Genomic DNA, 16,000 nt, shown 5'->3' with positions numbered 1-16,000 from the left:
CTGTGGACCGAGTTCAATTATTCTGTTGCGCATGCGACTTTAGGAATATTAAATATTTTGAGTTATTCAACTTTTCTTTAAATGCACCTATTTTCATTTTCAGGGACTTCGACAGTATCATAATCATATATCCTTTCATAAGGTTAATAATTGCCCACAATTTTATACCCGATATTTCGATTATCGCATTAATGTCCCCATATTTCAATTCAATTTGTTAGTATAAATTATAATTTCTAATATTTTCAGGTGTTAATTTGGTGACAAAATGAAAAGGTTGTGAGATTATTATAAATTTTCAAAAGTATGTTAGTGCATCAAATTAGTTAGCCCTTTTGGTTTATTTATGCATAACGGGCCTAATGGTTTGCTATGTATTATAGGAGCGCAGCCCAATAGGCCTTCAACCGTACTCCCCATGTTCTCAACGCATTTTTTTTTATTGTTTCTGCATTTAAAGTATACGATCGTAAATATCACACTGATTATTTTATTTTCCTATGTGGTTAATGATAATAAATATGCATTAATGAAAGAAATGAAGGAAAAATCCATAAACAAAGGCCGACAGGCAGCAGAGTTAGCATACCATAATAATTACTATAAGTGATTCTAGAACAAATAAATTTAAGAAGCCATTAGAGAACGAGAACAGATTAATTTATACTCTCTCCGTCCCGCTTTAAGAGTCCCGGTTGAGTCGGACACATATTTTAAGAAAAAAGTGTTTGAGTGTGTAATATATAAATATTGTAGTAAATGTTGGGATACACTTTTAATTGAATGACCAATAAATAAATGTTGTAGTGGATATTGAGACCAACTTTTAACATTTTTTATTAGTTGTAGTGGATGTTGGGACCCACTTTTAACACTTTGTATGCATTTTTTTTTAATTTATCTCAACCGGAACTCCTAAAGCGTGACGCCCAAAATTGTTCAACCGGGACTCCTAAAGCGGGACGGAGGGAGTAGTATTTCATTTCCCTTTCTTTACAAATATTATGTTTGAACGGTAACGTTTTATTTGTTTATGTACACCAACTATTATCTTTTTCACAAAAGCCAATACATTTGTTAAAAGTTGAAAATATAATTATACCTAAAATAAACATACATTAAATTCTCCATTTTTGCACACCATTGTTCATCTTGTATCCACGAATTAATATGCAATGAGTTATTGTTAGAAATTTTCAACAATTTTTTTCTTAAAGAAGAGTTTTGCAGCGATAGCTATTGATTAACATATTAGAGTTTAAGTGGTGTTTTCCTAGTATTCATTATTTGAAATTGTATTCATATATCTAACTCGTTAATTTTGGGTCATTAAAAATAATTGGTGAAATTCATTATTTAAAACAATCTCAATGGATAGAAGTAAGACTTTTAATAGAAATTATTATTTTTGATACAGGTAAAAAAAGTTAAAATAAAACTTAGATTATTATTAAAATTACTGATAAATTAAATTTTAATTTCTAAAGTTGACCACATTCAGTAATTATTTTGTCTCATGTTTCTGTCCCAAAGTATCTGGTTTTGATATTTGTAGTATGGTTTGATATCAACCATTGGTTGACTATATCAACTACTTATTCACTAGATATTCAATATCATATTGATAACAAATCTCCCAAAATCATACTATAAGGATTAATATAGTGTCACTCATTATAAAAAAGAGAATCATATTGACAAGCATTATTATAATTTCAATATGGTCGAGGGTAAAAAAGGATTTAGAAGATTTGATGATTTGACTCAACTAAAAACAATTCACTTTTCAATTCCTGAACTTGTGCAAAATGATGTCACAGCCATATATATATACATAGGCACTCTTCTTATATATTACTCCTAATTACAGAGAATTCTCTTACATAACATTTCCATTACTATATAATATCTAGTTATTTCTATAACAAAATCAAGTTTATTTTCTTTTATTTCAGCATATTTCTGACCAGCAATTCAAAACCATACCAAACATAATTTGCTCAAATAGTCAAATGCATGTCACGATATCAATGCAAAGTCCAAATCGATCTCTACCACGTTCAAATAAACTAGATATTATAAGTTTGCCGAATTGCCAATCAATTTAATTTGGTATGTAAATAATGTAATGATGGAAAACAAGAAGTAAGTGTGATTTATAACTTAATTAATTTGTAATTTTGTTCAAAAGATGTAAGACGTAGAAATTCATGCAAAATAATCGTGAGATACCATAAATTAATCATCTACATTAAATCAATTAGTAGCTTACAACAAACACTAATGTAAGATATAATAACTCAGAGATTGGTCAATTTGCTGTATTTATTTTTTATTATTTTCAAGTGAGTGGAAAGATATTGCAAATCATATTTAAATTTAATAACTATATATATTATTAAAAGATTCATGAGATGTATCAAACCTGTAGAGAAACAATATATATTGAGTGAACTAAAAAAAATGTATATGATAATGTTATTTACCTATTTTGCAGTATCTCGTGAAAATTAATAACACCAGAGAATTATGGTGAAAGAGTTTATTATATTTTAAGTACTATTTTTGTATAGGTTTCAGACTATTTTTCTTTTTGCCCTTTTATATTTACTTCTTTTTGGTTAACAAAAATTTCAGACTGCGTTTGACATTCGTACAATTTTAATGAGCTATAATAACGGTAAAGTACAATACAAAATATGATACTCTCTCGGATATTTTAGTGTAATTGGATTAACTTGATTGATCGGTTATTGTTATAATGATACATCATTTAAGTATGGAGGTGCGGAGTGCACACTTATTTGAATTCATTATGATGTTAGGGGCGAAGCCCCTAAACAGATGAACGGGGGTCCGGGGGCAGCGCCCCCGGGTAGCGGGGTCCAAGGGTCGGAGTGCACACTTATTTGAATTCATTATGATGTTAGGCGAAGCCCCTAAACAGATGAATGGGGGTCCGGGGGCAGCGCCCCCGGATAGCGGGGTCCAACGAAGTTGCTGTATTAGAAATTCATCCGAAAATATAATTTCTGAAAGTCAAAGGACTAATTTGCAATTTCGAAAACCTTTTGAAAATCAGCAGTTATTTTCGGTTAATATTCCCAACGGATGCACTGTTTCGTCAACAGCTGCACCGGTTCGTCTTCTTCAAAATCTGATCAATTCTTCTGGTTCAGATCTCTCGAATACACATATGAATTTTCTGATTTCTCTGAATTTTATCTGATCAAATAAGTTTAGTAGAACCACCAAAATTGATTTGATCTGAAAGTGATTATCACGACTTTCAGATATCCGTTTTTCTGTTCTATATATTGAATCTCCCTAACATACTCCAGCAAAGAATCTTACCAAATATACTTATTTAAATAAGTAGTGGTAGGTAACACTAATTAGTTAGCCAAATAACTTGAGAGCATGTTCGAGTATATTCTTCTATCTTCTTATTCTTTATTTGAAAGTTGAAACTGTTTTCAACTTTGCATGCACCAGATCTTACTTCCCTACGTGGAGGACACAACCTTCTAATAGTAGCTAGAAAATAGCCTTTTTTTCTAAAATCACAAAGTATTTTTCATAACATAATGAAATTGTTGCAATTCCTAACACAAAGTTACAAGTAGAGGGTATCAAGCTATACCTTACAAGTGGTATACATTATCCAAGATATAAAACCCATTATGAATGTGCAATATTAAATCTATTCTAAGGTATAACAAATTTCTTTGAAAATCTTGTAATTTTCTTGAAATAGAGGAACGAAAACGTCGATACTTCCATCGCCGGCGAAGGAGGGGAGAAGGAATATGATCCCCTCTATGGGCGAGAAGGAGGGCAAGAAAATGTATGGCGTTCCACTTCCCAAATCAAGATCATAAAATGGGAACCTTAACCAACTATTGACTTCCAAATTAGGCCACAATATCATTTCTTCGATGTCTGCATTCGGAACAAGATCTTCCGCCTTCACCTCGTGATTGGAAAAGTCGATGAACGATTTGAAGTAGTCGTCGTTCACATTCGTGACCGCCTCGTGCAAAATCTTGGCCGCGTAGGGGAGAGGCGCGTCTAAGAGGTCGTCTACTTTGGCCTTTGCAAATGCCCACAACACCAAATTCCCAAAATATTCATTTGGAACCCTAGGGTTTAGTCGCGACCGGCCGTCCACTGAGATCCTCAGTTGGGTGGTCTCGGATCCATTCAAGCCGCGCGCCTTTGTAACAACTCTCCATAGATGAGCCAAGAGGCTCTCGAAAGTGCTAAAAGGCTTCTTCGATCCATTCATCGAAGAAGCCCTAGCTTTGACCTTGGAGAGAAATTCCGAGGTGAAATGAACTTTGTGTGCCACAATGTCCTCCACATTATGATCTATCAAAGGGTACACTTTCTTGAAGTTTTTAGATAAGTATTCCACCCCTCTATGTTGAAAGTCAACTTTGGGGGGACTTCGAGGGGAGAATATTGTACGATCATTAAATGGCAATGGTGTAATTTCAAGTCCCTTCGAAGCTAACCCCCATGCTACCAAAAAGTTGCTTGTGGCATGACCATCCGCCACGAGATGGTGGGCGGTGAAGCCCACCACCATCGAGCCACACGAGAATCTCGTGAGCTGAACTTGAACGAGCTCTACCACGCCCTCCAAACTAGGGTGCATGCTTAGCAGAGACGCGGAAGGGCAAAAAGTGACGGATTGATCTAGATCGCGATCAACCGATGCCTCCACAAACCTAACACCCTCGTCATTCAAAAGAATGATGGGATCGCCATTGCTATCTTTGCTTAGCCTCCCGGCCCACCCACGATACGCGCCCAACGCCTTCCTTAGGCCTTGCTCGATGGTTGCATTGGGCGGGGTTGGAGGGCGATATGCGTAAACGACAGCTACATGTTGATCGTAGGTCACCTTATCGAAAACGGATAAAGGGATATAGTCTGTCGTTGGAGGAGGGTTGCCTACATACAAAGGCTTAATAAGCTTTGAACTTCCTATTTTGATTTTCATGGTTGCCTTGGGAATTTATTATTAGGCAATGATGTTGTAATTTGGTTTGAGCTTTATGGATGATGTATTAGGGGGTTTATATACTAGAGATATATGCACTTTGCATTCTTTAATCATGAAACTCTATGTTGTAACTAAAATACCAATAATCAATTATATTAATTTGTTATGATTTTAGGCATGGAAGATTGAAGGTCTGACCCTCTTGAAAATTATCCTAATTTAGACAGCCAACGTTTTGCAAAAGTCATCCCATGTCTTGTTCTTTGTGTGCATCTGTTTCAATTAGTTTGGTAGAAACTTAGGGATTTTTATATTATTAATGTTTTGACCTATGAGCAAATAATGGAAATATTTTATTACGTGAATGAAGGCCAGAATTGAGGTCTACTGGAATGAGATCATTAGATAAGGTGGAAGAAGATGGTAAGTGATTAAATATAGTGTAGGAATCTTGATATGAATGATGAATTAGTCTTTTTTATTATTATTACACTAGTTTATTGACTACTCTGTAATAATTCGCATATACGGATCAACAAAATTTGAATTATAGTGTCAAATATAAATAATAAAAAAGATTAAGAAAAAAAACTCACCATTCAAGTAATATCATCAAATCCGGCAAATAATAAGCTAGAGAATGCAACTAAGACTACTCCCACTGTATTAATCATAATTATTTTAATATAACAATAATAATATGTAGATGACCAACTTATCTTTTTGTAGATGAGTCACTTAATAAAACGAAATAGAAGAAAATGAGTTGTTATCACATACTATTAAAATTATGTTGCTTCACTGTGAAATTAAATTTTCAACATTAAAATGTACGCATGCCATAACCATATATTAAATAGACCACTAGAAAATCGACATTTGCTCTTGTAATATACTAGTATAACAGAATATAGAACTTGAAGTTAGATTGATTTAGGTATTGGAAGTGTATGAGGCGTCTTTATTTGATAAAGATATATGGATATATAGTAGAGTTTGTGTTAAAATGACAATAAAATGATACTGTGACACCACTTATACAGCAATATTATAAACGTTACACAACAATATTAAAAACACTACAAAGCAATCTATAGATTGTTGTATAGTGTATCGGATATTGCTGGACAATAAATATTGTTGTATAAAGACCAGCAAATTGCTGACCGTCTTTTTCAGTTTTTTTTTTTTTGCCACGTGACAGCTTATTATTCGTCCACGTATACAAATGATTGGCTAAGAATGATGGTATGGTGTTATTTTAAGGGGTGGTGGCACCCTAACATGCCCCTACACAGTAGTATATGATTGTTACTACATATTTTAATTAGTAGTTCGAACAACTATCCAATTGGGAAAACTAGCAATATTTCAGAGCGTATTAGGTAGTACTATATATTAGTATTACATTTCAAACAACATTCCCAATCAAAGAGGTTACTTTACTAATTAAAATAGCAACATTGTTACAATTGGAAAGTTTCTATATTATCCTTCCTCTTTGACCAGTTACCTCACTAGTAAAAGTTAAGTAAATGTATATATATAGTCAATAGATTCAACTCTTTTTGACAAAGAGGGTGAACCCACATTTAGTCAGACATTTAAATTCTTAGTGCTCTTCATAATATTCACAATAAGAATTTAAGTAGTCAAATTATTCCTTGAGTTACTTTATTTTGATGAGTAATACTCCATATAGTATACTCTCTTTTAGGAAACAGTCCTTTAAATGAAGGATTAATAATATATGCTTAGACAAAATATCAAGGCTACATATATATAAAAATTGGGTGGAAATAAGAAACTAAAATAACATGGAAATGTTCGATGAATATGTTGCAAAGTACCGACACATAATTTATAAACAAACATATAAACACCGACGACTTTCAGTGAAGAGAGTATTGTGTATCCTACAAAATTAAAATAATATTTGACTTCATATGGGTGAGTTAATGGGATGCCATGAATGGACAATTCAGATAATTGGACCTTAAATTATGAATGGAAGCTGGGTTTAATTACATGCTATTATCTAGGAAATAATTAACACAATATGGATTATTATATTCAATTTTCAAATTATATATGTAGAGCAGGCAGTGTTATGTAGGGGTTGGTCGGTACGATATACCGTACCGATAACGCCATACCGCATACCTTACCGAAAACTACGGTATGACAAAATATCATACCAATACCATACCGAAGTTTCGGTATACTGCATTGTCGGTATCGTTAATTTTTTATATTGTTACCTTACCGTTATTGCGGTATACCGAAGTACGGTACGGTAATACCATAGTACCGTTATGCAAAAAAAAATCACTTTTATATACAAATATTTAACGTAGGATTTTTGGAGATTTTTTCTTTTTAGTTCAATTTTATATTATATAAATATATTAAATATAATGTAATATATATAATATTTCAACATGTACCAATTTTTCGGTATGCACCGCGGTATACCGATTCTACGTTATATACCAAATATTTGATATATCACGGTATACCGCGTTATAGGAAAATTGATACCGTTACTGTACCGAATTCGGTACAGTATCATACCATACCGAAAATTATAGTATATCAAAAAACTGGTATTTTTGATATTTTTTCGGTACGATAACTGTGGTATTTCGATATTTTTGTCCAGCCCTAGTCGTGTTCCCTTTCCTCTGGTTGTATATAATGTTCACCTTCTATTTTGATTCTTTTATTCACTTTATTGAAAAGAGTTTTTAAAAAAAATTCTCAAAAGTAATTGCACTAAATTAATTTATTGTAATTTTTCCTGAATCTTATGCATTCTATTGTTCCCTTATATTTATTGCATATGTGGTCGAGTGGTATGAGACTCGTCCATCCTTAATCAAATGGTCAAGGGATCGATCACTGTCTTTGGGTATGGAGCTGTCTTAAATCCTTGGACCAGCTGTCCCATCGATCAAGGTGCCTACAAATGAGTGTAGGGAATAGTCCCTTGATAATTACCAAACAAAAATAAAAGAGAATGAAAAACACCATAAGCATTAGATTAGGCTATTAGCCAATAAACTGATTGATTAGTGAAGCATCAAAATTATACATTACAGAAATAACAAATGCACCTGTATAAAAGAGATGTATTCATGAATGGATTTTGTTCTGTACAACAATGTTAAGAGTATTTTCTGTACTAATGAAGTAAGAAACTGAAACAGTGCACGAAAATTGCCAAGTAGTATAACCTAGCTTCTACCAATGCCTATAATATAGTAATCTGATATGACATAAGAAATATGTATTCAAAAATATGTATTGATACATCATAAAAATGATGGCAACAGAACACCAATGAATATACTGTGCAATAAGAATCCTATAGCCATGCTTAACAACAGACTGCAAGGCTTGTAATGTGGTGAGCTATTGTTGTCAAATTGTCCGGCATTGACAAACTCGGTCGGGCCCGTGTTGCTTGTGGAGACGTTCACAGACGACGAGCCTACACACATGGATTCGTATGAGATGAAGGAGAGCGAGAGGAAGAATCATAGGGTAGATTTGCGAAATTATCCCTTATGTTAACTCCCCAAAGTTGAGGTAGCAAGGATATTAAGATATCGAGTTAATACAGGATTGGGTAGAAATCAGGTAAACGAGAGCATGATGAACAAAAGGCAGAATGCAGAATTATAGTGTTATATATGAGGGTGGTAACCAAACTTACAGTCATAGTTTGCCCATCCGATTCGTTGGCCAGCCAAATCGTACACAACGATTTTATCTTTCAAGACAAGGTCTGCACAAGTGATCGAATTTTTTTTAAGTTTTAAGAGTCTACATATTTGAACAGTCTTGACAACATTAGAAATGGAAAAAGGGGATAAAGCTTTGCAATTGAAGTATGGCCATTTTATTGGACTTCATTACCTAGACCTTTTTTTTGACGCTATAGTTTTCTAACTGAACTTATTTGTACTTGAAACCTGAACTTCTGATTTTGTCCAAAATTTGCATCCATCTTGAACAATGAGGTTATTTTCATTTGGTTCCTAACTGATGTACTCTTTGTGTGATACATGACAAAAATGTTATAAAGGGAAATGATAGATAATTTAAAAGGGTTAGTCTAGAGGCCACCTATCACATTAAGTTGGCTAATTACATGCACTTTATTTTATGTGAGAAAGCAATTGACCATCAGACTAAGGGGCTATTATCAGAAAACAGCAGTTCCCCTCAAGTCGTATAACATCAAAAAGGTTAGTAATTTATTTTCATAGAGTTGTGAGAACAATGAGCTTAATGTTGAAAGCAGTAAAGCTATGCTTCATACCTCCTAGAATTGTTATTCCTTTACTCTGAATTTTCTGGAAGCCAATGCACCATACAGCAGCACCGCCCTACATTAGAATTTCAAAAATTATCGATAATAAGCAAAACCATGTCGTTTAACAGCATGCTCATTTCTTTACATACTGATGCATCAAGTATTAACTGAGCTAGTTGATTCTAGAAGTTTACTTAGCTTAGACTTACAATTGAGTTTTGCTGCAGAAGGTAATCCTCAGGCCTCAGAATCATTGAAGCACCATTAGCAAAGTTTAAACTAACTTGAGGGAAAACTTCAGAGACACTGGAGAGAAATAATTGGGAAAAATGAGATGTGTTATGATGAAATATATTGGAACATACTATAAAAAGAGTGCACTGGAGGATAAATACCTGGAGGTGGCTAGATAGCACTGGTTCCCCTTGGAAGAAACAGGGCGTACATTTGATGAAACAGTTTGCATAATCTGCAGGCGAGTTTTGGGCTCTGAGTTGCAAATTTGAATAACAATAGTAGACTAAATGATGGATACCCGCTGAGCATTTATTGAAAGAAAGTGATATATTATCTCCAGGTACTTACGGCACTGACAAAAGGATCATAAGCCTCTTCTGCAAGGTATGCCAATGTTGTTCCTGAATCAATAATTGTTCCTCCATTGTTTGATGTTGAAAATACTGATGCATCAATGGCTAGTGTCTGTCCATTCACAGAGATGCTTTGTAGATTTACGTTGTAATGTGGCCTGAAAAATTGGAAGCAGAAAGAATCTATCAAACCAGTATGAGGTCATCGAGAAAGCACAACTCAGTGGTTGGATTATCTAGTACACATGAAACCAAACAGTAGCACGTATATGCATGCCGACTGATGAAACACCCTTAATATGTCCTTATGAAAATATAAATACATTGGACTATCATCATAATCCATCTATAGCACTTCAAAGCACAAGAGAAGACCTACAACAAAACAACTGAAAGCACAAACTTCAATCGTTTACACCATAATGTCATAATAATGGCAAGTGTAATTCCACACATGAGAGGAACTTCCCCGGTAAGTTAATAAGAACCGACCTGCACACTATATTGGCTTCCTTCATAGAACTTCAATATGTAATGATAATTTTCCTGCAAATAGTTAAATAGATGAAACTAGCGACATCCTAACTCAGTTCACCCCAATTATGCCTAATTGACAGATTTAAGGAATAAGCTTGGTTAAGGTGGAAGTTCATCTGCATGTTAGAGTGATATACTTTAACCCTCCTGCTAATCAAAAATGGTTACAGAAACAACTATAAAGTACAAATAAAGGCTATTTTACAGGCAGTCTCTCTTTAGAGCTCTTACCTTGCAGTCTGGCAACATATATGGGTTTAGGAAAAAGCATAAAGAGATACCAGAAAACTTGAAACAGAACATATCAGTTTCAAACACATCATGACAGAGTTACCACTAGACCACATTTAACAGATAAAACAAGTACTCTCGTATAAACATATCTCATTTTTTCTCTTTGCCAATTTTGGCTTGCATCACGGAACCTTGACAAACTCTTACCAATAAAATTTAGCTAATATTTTCTATCGAAAGACAACATGGTTACAATTTTGAGATGTTGAATATAAAACTAGAGTGTGATGATTCCAAAACAGAAAAAACACTGTTCATTTTAAACTTGGTTAGACAATGAGATGCAATTCTTGAGTATGATGTCCATTCATACTAAGGTGGCACATTAATCTGCAATGCATAATTTACAAAGCTCAGTGTTTGGATGACGTAGTGAGAGAAAGCCTACTTGAATGCCTGTAACTGAAGCTCAACAATCTAACTATATTCATAGCGGAAATTGAACAGTTTAGAAAAGATATATTGAAATGTCTGGGTTGTCTTTTCCATACCCAACAGGATGAGAAAGAGCATACTAGCTTGAAAATTGTTGAGAAGAAGGGATACATACTGTGATGGTACGAGCGGCGTGTAAACTAAATTTGGCTCCACAATCTGGCCAAGCACCAAAATACCACCTCCACCGTTTCCTCCATTCAGGCAGTGAGAAAACGCATTGGGTGTAATACCTTGTGAAGAAAGTTGTGAAATCACAGACAAACCCTGCTGTCCAAAACCAAATATACCATCAACTGCTCTATCTGGCTTGGTAAGATCTCCCGTCTGTGATGTGCTACAGCTGTGACATAAACAGACAAAGCACGCCTCCACGTCAATCAAACAAGAAAACAACAAAAGTCCATGTTTAGAGAACATTAATCAGAACTCACCCAAAAACAACAGATGCTGAAGTGTTAGTAGTCACTGAGTTCCCAACTACAGTATCGAGATATATGTAGTCTGATAGATAATATCCCGAGGTCCCACTACCATCACCATATTGGAAGGTGTATCCACATTGACTCTTACTTGAACAAAGTGAGTCACCGGACTGCTCCCCTACTGCACACCTTCGGTCTGAGCACGAAATGAGACTTGCAGTCGATGAGCTCGATGGATCGAAAAACTCGAGCTGTATCTGTTAAAAGTCAAAAGAATTTGATCACACTCACATCCTCAGGACTATCTAATCTCAAGACAACGCAAATAAGAATCTAAACACACACACAACCCTACCTGGAGTCCACTGGAAGTAGGGCAACCGTTGCAGGGAGTGCAACCGACCCAGAGCACATCACTTCCTGTATCTATCTGTACATAAAATTCTTTCGGAGGATTTCCCAATTTAACTCTTGTAAAATACAGCCTACAAAACAAGATTCAACACCAAAATCAAACATCGAGAAGGAACTACAAAATCAAAAAATCCTTGAATCTGTCGCATTCAATAACTTCGTCTGACTTTAATTACATTTACCAACAAATCAAGCCGCCTAGAAATCAAAGATTAAACAGGTCACACCAATCAATTTAGTAACACATCAAGCTTCCAAAACATCACAATTGCAACCCAAATCAGCCATCTCCGACGACGGAATTGCTCAAAAAACCAATCTTCAACTTCGCTCAAATTGAAAAACAGATATATGTGCACATGAAATCAGCAATCCAGAGAATATAAATATATACCCTACAAGATACGGATCATAGGTGCCTTCAACTGGAAAATCAACGACGCCGGCGGCGGCGGGGCGTTGCTGCAGGATTCTGCCGTGCCTGGCGCGGTCGATTTGTCTGAGTCGACTCAGCTCGACCCCGTCGTGATTCGCCCTCTCTAGAGTCAACGTCACGCCAGCAGCCACTGCAAGCGACACCGCGAGGAACGCCGCCACCGCGAGTGGAAAATTCATGGGTAAAGTAAAAGGGTTTGTGAAGTGCTACTCGGCTTCACTTCCAATCTACACGGCTGTTGTATGTTGGAAGATTGGTTTCACTCACGACATTTATCCGCATGTGTATATCACGATATTTATGTGAGAGAGGGAGATTGCGCGAGAGACAACAGCCGATAACTGAAATTTGATTTTGAAATTTTGGATTACGTTGGTTGGGATTTAAACGTCGGCAAGCCGGTTGCAGCACACTCAAAAATGAAAAATATGACTTTGTGAATGCTTTTACATAAATGTTATTTATAATTTAATATTACCGTATTTTTTTTTAAATATTCAACTCTTTGAAATTCTTTCCCGCAAAGACTATTTACATTTGTAGTAGTAGCATTTTTTTTATTGATGCCATTATTTGACGCCAAAAGGAAAGTGGATCAGTTTCTTAAAAATATAAATTAGTACTGAATCGGATTAAATAAAAAATTTGAGAAAAAGAAAAGATGATTGAATCACATCAATGCAACTTCGGTCATACAAACAACTTGGGTCTAATTGTTTCGATCCAATTTCCAAATGAATAAGTTAGCTCTTTTTAAAATAAATTGAAAAGGTGTCCTTATTCACATTCGATTTTCAGGTAATGATAGTCACAATTTTTGTCGAAAATGTGCACAAATTCATTTTTTTCAATGAAAACAATATAATGCACTCATGATTTTTACCATAAATTTTATTTTTAACAATGGGTCACATCCGAAGGGTAATTGTCATTCTTGTTGAGGGTGATAGTGTGTCCATGAAGGTTTTGTGACAAAAATATGTGGCCTAATTTTTTTAGTAGGTATAAAAAATTCTGAACGATATAAAGCTTACAAATTGGCATGATATCAGAGACTTCCATTTCTAAAAAAAATAACTAAGTATTTATCTATTTCGATTTATTGAATCTGCAACAAACAAACCTATTTTATGTATTGTACTAGAGCAAACACCGTGGTTCATGCTTCTGTGAATAGTATTTTTATGAGGGGATTCTGTGAATATTATTTTTATGAGCTCATAATTTATAGTATTACTGGGTTCTTAGATTTTCCTTTGTGGTATAATATTCCTTAAAAAGCAAATTTTATGAAGTAGGACCAATAAAACTAATCTTTCGTGCGTGTTTCTTTTTCCGTGCTACTAAATGCCAAATTTACTTATTTTAAATAGGACAAAACAAAAAATGGTTAGCATGATAAAGGGCGGCCAACTTCCGGCAATTGGGTGGCAGCTGTTTTTCCGGTGAGTGGTGAGACGACGGATGAAGGAAAGGCAACGGAAAAGATTGTCCGGCTATAAGTAACGATGTCGAACTGTTGATTGGCCGAAAAATCACAATTTAGGTGAAGTTGATTGAAATTGTGACATAGATTAAGATTAGGATTTAAATTAGAGATTTGCCTGATTAAAGTTTATGAAACTCCTATATACTTGTGAAGTTTTCATGGTCCATATGATCTCAAAACAATATCAGGAAGAGGAAATAGATATTTCCTCTTTTATATAGCATGCAAAAGTATGCACAGTTGCAACTGTGTGTGTGAACACTTATTAAATGAACTTTCTTCAAAGCTAGAATCTTGAACATAATTTCAGTTAATTTGGTGGCTGTCCCATAAACAAAAGCATTCAAATAAATTGTGCTAATGACCTTTTTCTCGCATCCATTTTGAGATACTAAAGCAAAACTTTTGATACCACTCTTTATACAGATTCAATCCATTATTTCAACTTTATTTCTTGCTATCTGACTCTGCACTTTTCCTACCTCAATTATTTCAACTTCCTTATTTCAATGCCTTTTCTTTTTTATTCATTTGTTGTTACTTGTTAGCACTACAATTCTTCAAATTACAGTTATCTGATTCGAAAATTAATCATACAATTATTAGTCAGATGCGAATCTTCAACTGCAACTCAAAATTTATTTTATTTCTTTAAATCACAACCGTTTGAATTATTTTGAAGATTTAAACCATATACTACTACCTGAAAATTGAAATTAATATCAAATTAAATTTCTTAATACAAAATATAACTACTGAATTAACCACATTGTACATAAGATGTATTTATGCTTGATTTCCTTGTTAAACGAGAGAAGAGAAGTACTCATATTATATACTCCATTTTTCATTTGATGAAGTGATAAGAGATTACAGTTAAAATTGAGTATAAAATTAGAAAGACATAAATTAAATAATTCGATTAATAAGAATAGATTATTGAGGCGATGATACATAATAGGACCTAAGATTAAGTAAATGACTAGACTCACTAACCGTGTTATGTAACCCTAGATTAAGGAGATGATGAAAATCACTAATCGTATTAATTATGTATTGATGGACTAACAATCAATAGAGTCATCAACAACAAATCAGACCTTAATTTTGAAAAAAATATTTGTCTACCAAAGTAGGTGGCCAGTGCTCATCTCCCCTACTAAAACTGTTTAAATGAAGGTGGATAATTCACTATAGCAAAGAGAATAAACCTATCTAAGGTCGTTTCTACACTAGTAGTAATCCACATAGGTCCTCAAACTAATTAATCAATAGTAGATATGTGATTAATTAATTAGATTTTAGTTGCATATTTTGAATTCTTGACATGATGTTTGAATGGGTTCTCCTCTAGAGATAAAAATAGATACTACTAATATTTAATAGATACTATAACTATGTGAAATCATATAGGCAAAAGTTCTAAACAATAATTGAGAAAGGCCTTAAGGAGAAGTTGATTATTAATGCGCTATAATATTATAGACTTCTAGTTAGTATTTCATTTCAAAGTTTCAACCAATTTCATTTCTTTCCTATGACCATGCGAGTACCACCTATTATGTTAAGTTCTACTCGAATATAGTCTTATGTCTGTATAATCTCGAAATCTCTCTCTTTCTGTTGAATTTCAGTTTATTCATGTCCCCAATTTAAAAAAAAGTCACTCCGTATTTGTGCAACATTCACTTCCTACTTTTTGCCCATAGCCTTAATTTATGTCACATTAAGTAATGTCGAACTAAAATATGAAATGATATGTAACAATAAAAGTTGGAAGTCTAGATATTAATCTATACTTACTGCATTCTTTTACTATATTATTCTAATTTAGATGTACAAATATTTACGGGTTTTTTTCCTTCATCTCTCTTTTCTTTTGTGTGGGGCAAGAAATTTGTGAATTCTCATCTGCATAACCGATGAATCCAATTCGATATGGAAGGAAAAGCATATAAAAGTGAATGAATTGAATCTTTTTTTGATTGAATCTTGTTATCTTGTTTGCGTGGCCTCGCCACATCAAAATGCTATTCACTTTATATTTT

At 34.1% G+C, this 16,000-nt stretch overlaps 2 protein-coding genes across 2 annotated transcripts; both read right to left on the bottom strand.

Annotated features, from left to right (window-relative positions):
- Positions 1-3,628: 3,628 nt before the first annotated feature.
- Positions 3,629-5,008, bottom strand: LOC125216230 (agmatine coumaroyltransferase-2-like). Its single transcript, XM_048117888.1, has one exon. The coding sequence runs from the start codon at positions 5,006-5,008 to the stop codon at positions 3,704-3,706; it is 1,305 nt and encodes a 434-aa protein (XP_047973845.1). The 3' UTR covers positions 3,629-3,703.
- Positions 5,009-8,128: 3,120 nt separating this feature from the next.
- LOC125216229 (aspartic proteinase 36-like) lies at positions 8,129-12,878 on the bottom strand. Its single transcript, XM_048117887.1, has 10 exons — positions 12,422-12,878; positions 11,969-12,098; positions 11,623-11,870; positions 11,304-11,531; positions 9,918-10,080; positions 9,728-9,801; positions 9,542-9,638; positions 9,339-9,405; positions 8,730-8,801; positions 8,129-8,504 (listed from the first exon to the last, which is right to left on the bottom strand). Exons 1-10 carry the CDS (start codon positions 12,640-12,642, stop codon positions 8,326-8,328), a joined length of 1,479 nt encoding a protein of 492 aa, XP_047973844.1. The 5' UTR covers positions 12,643-12,878; the 3' UTR covers positions 8,129-8,325.
- Positions 12,879-16,000: the final 3,122 nt, after the last annotated feature.

Source organism: Salvia hispanica, chromosome 3, assembly GCF_023119035.1.
Source record: "Salvia hispanica cultivar TCC Black 2014 chromosome 3, UniMelb_Shisp_WGS_1.0, whole genome shotgun sequence".
In the NCBI taxonomy this organism is placed as follows: domain Eukaryota; kingdom Viridiplantae; phylum Streptophyta; class Magnoliopsida; order Lamiales; family Lamiaceae; genus Salvia; species Salvia hispanica.
The sequence above is the reverse complement of the archived record's forward strand: the minus strand, read 5'-3'. Positions and strand labels throughout refer to the sequence as shown.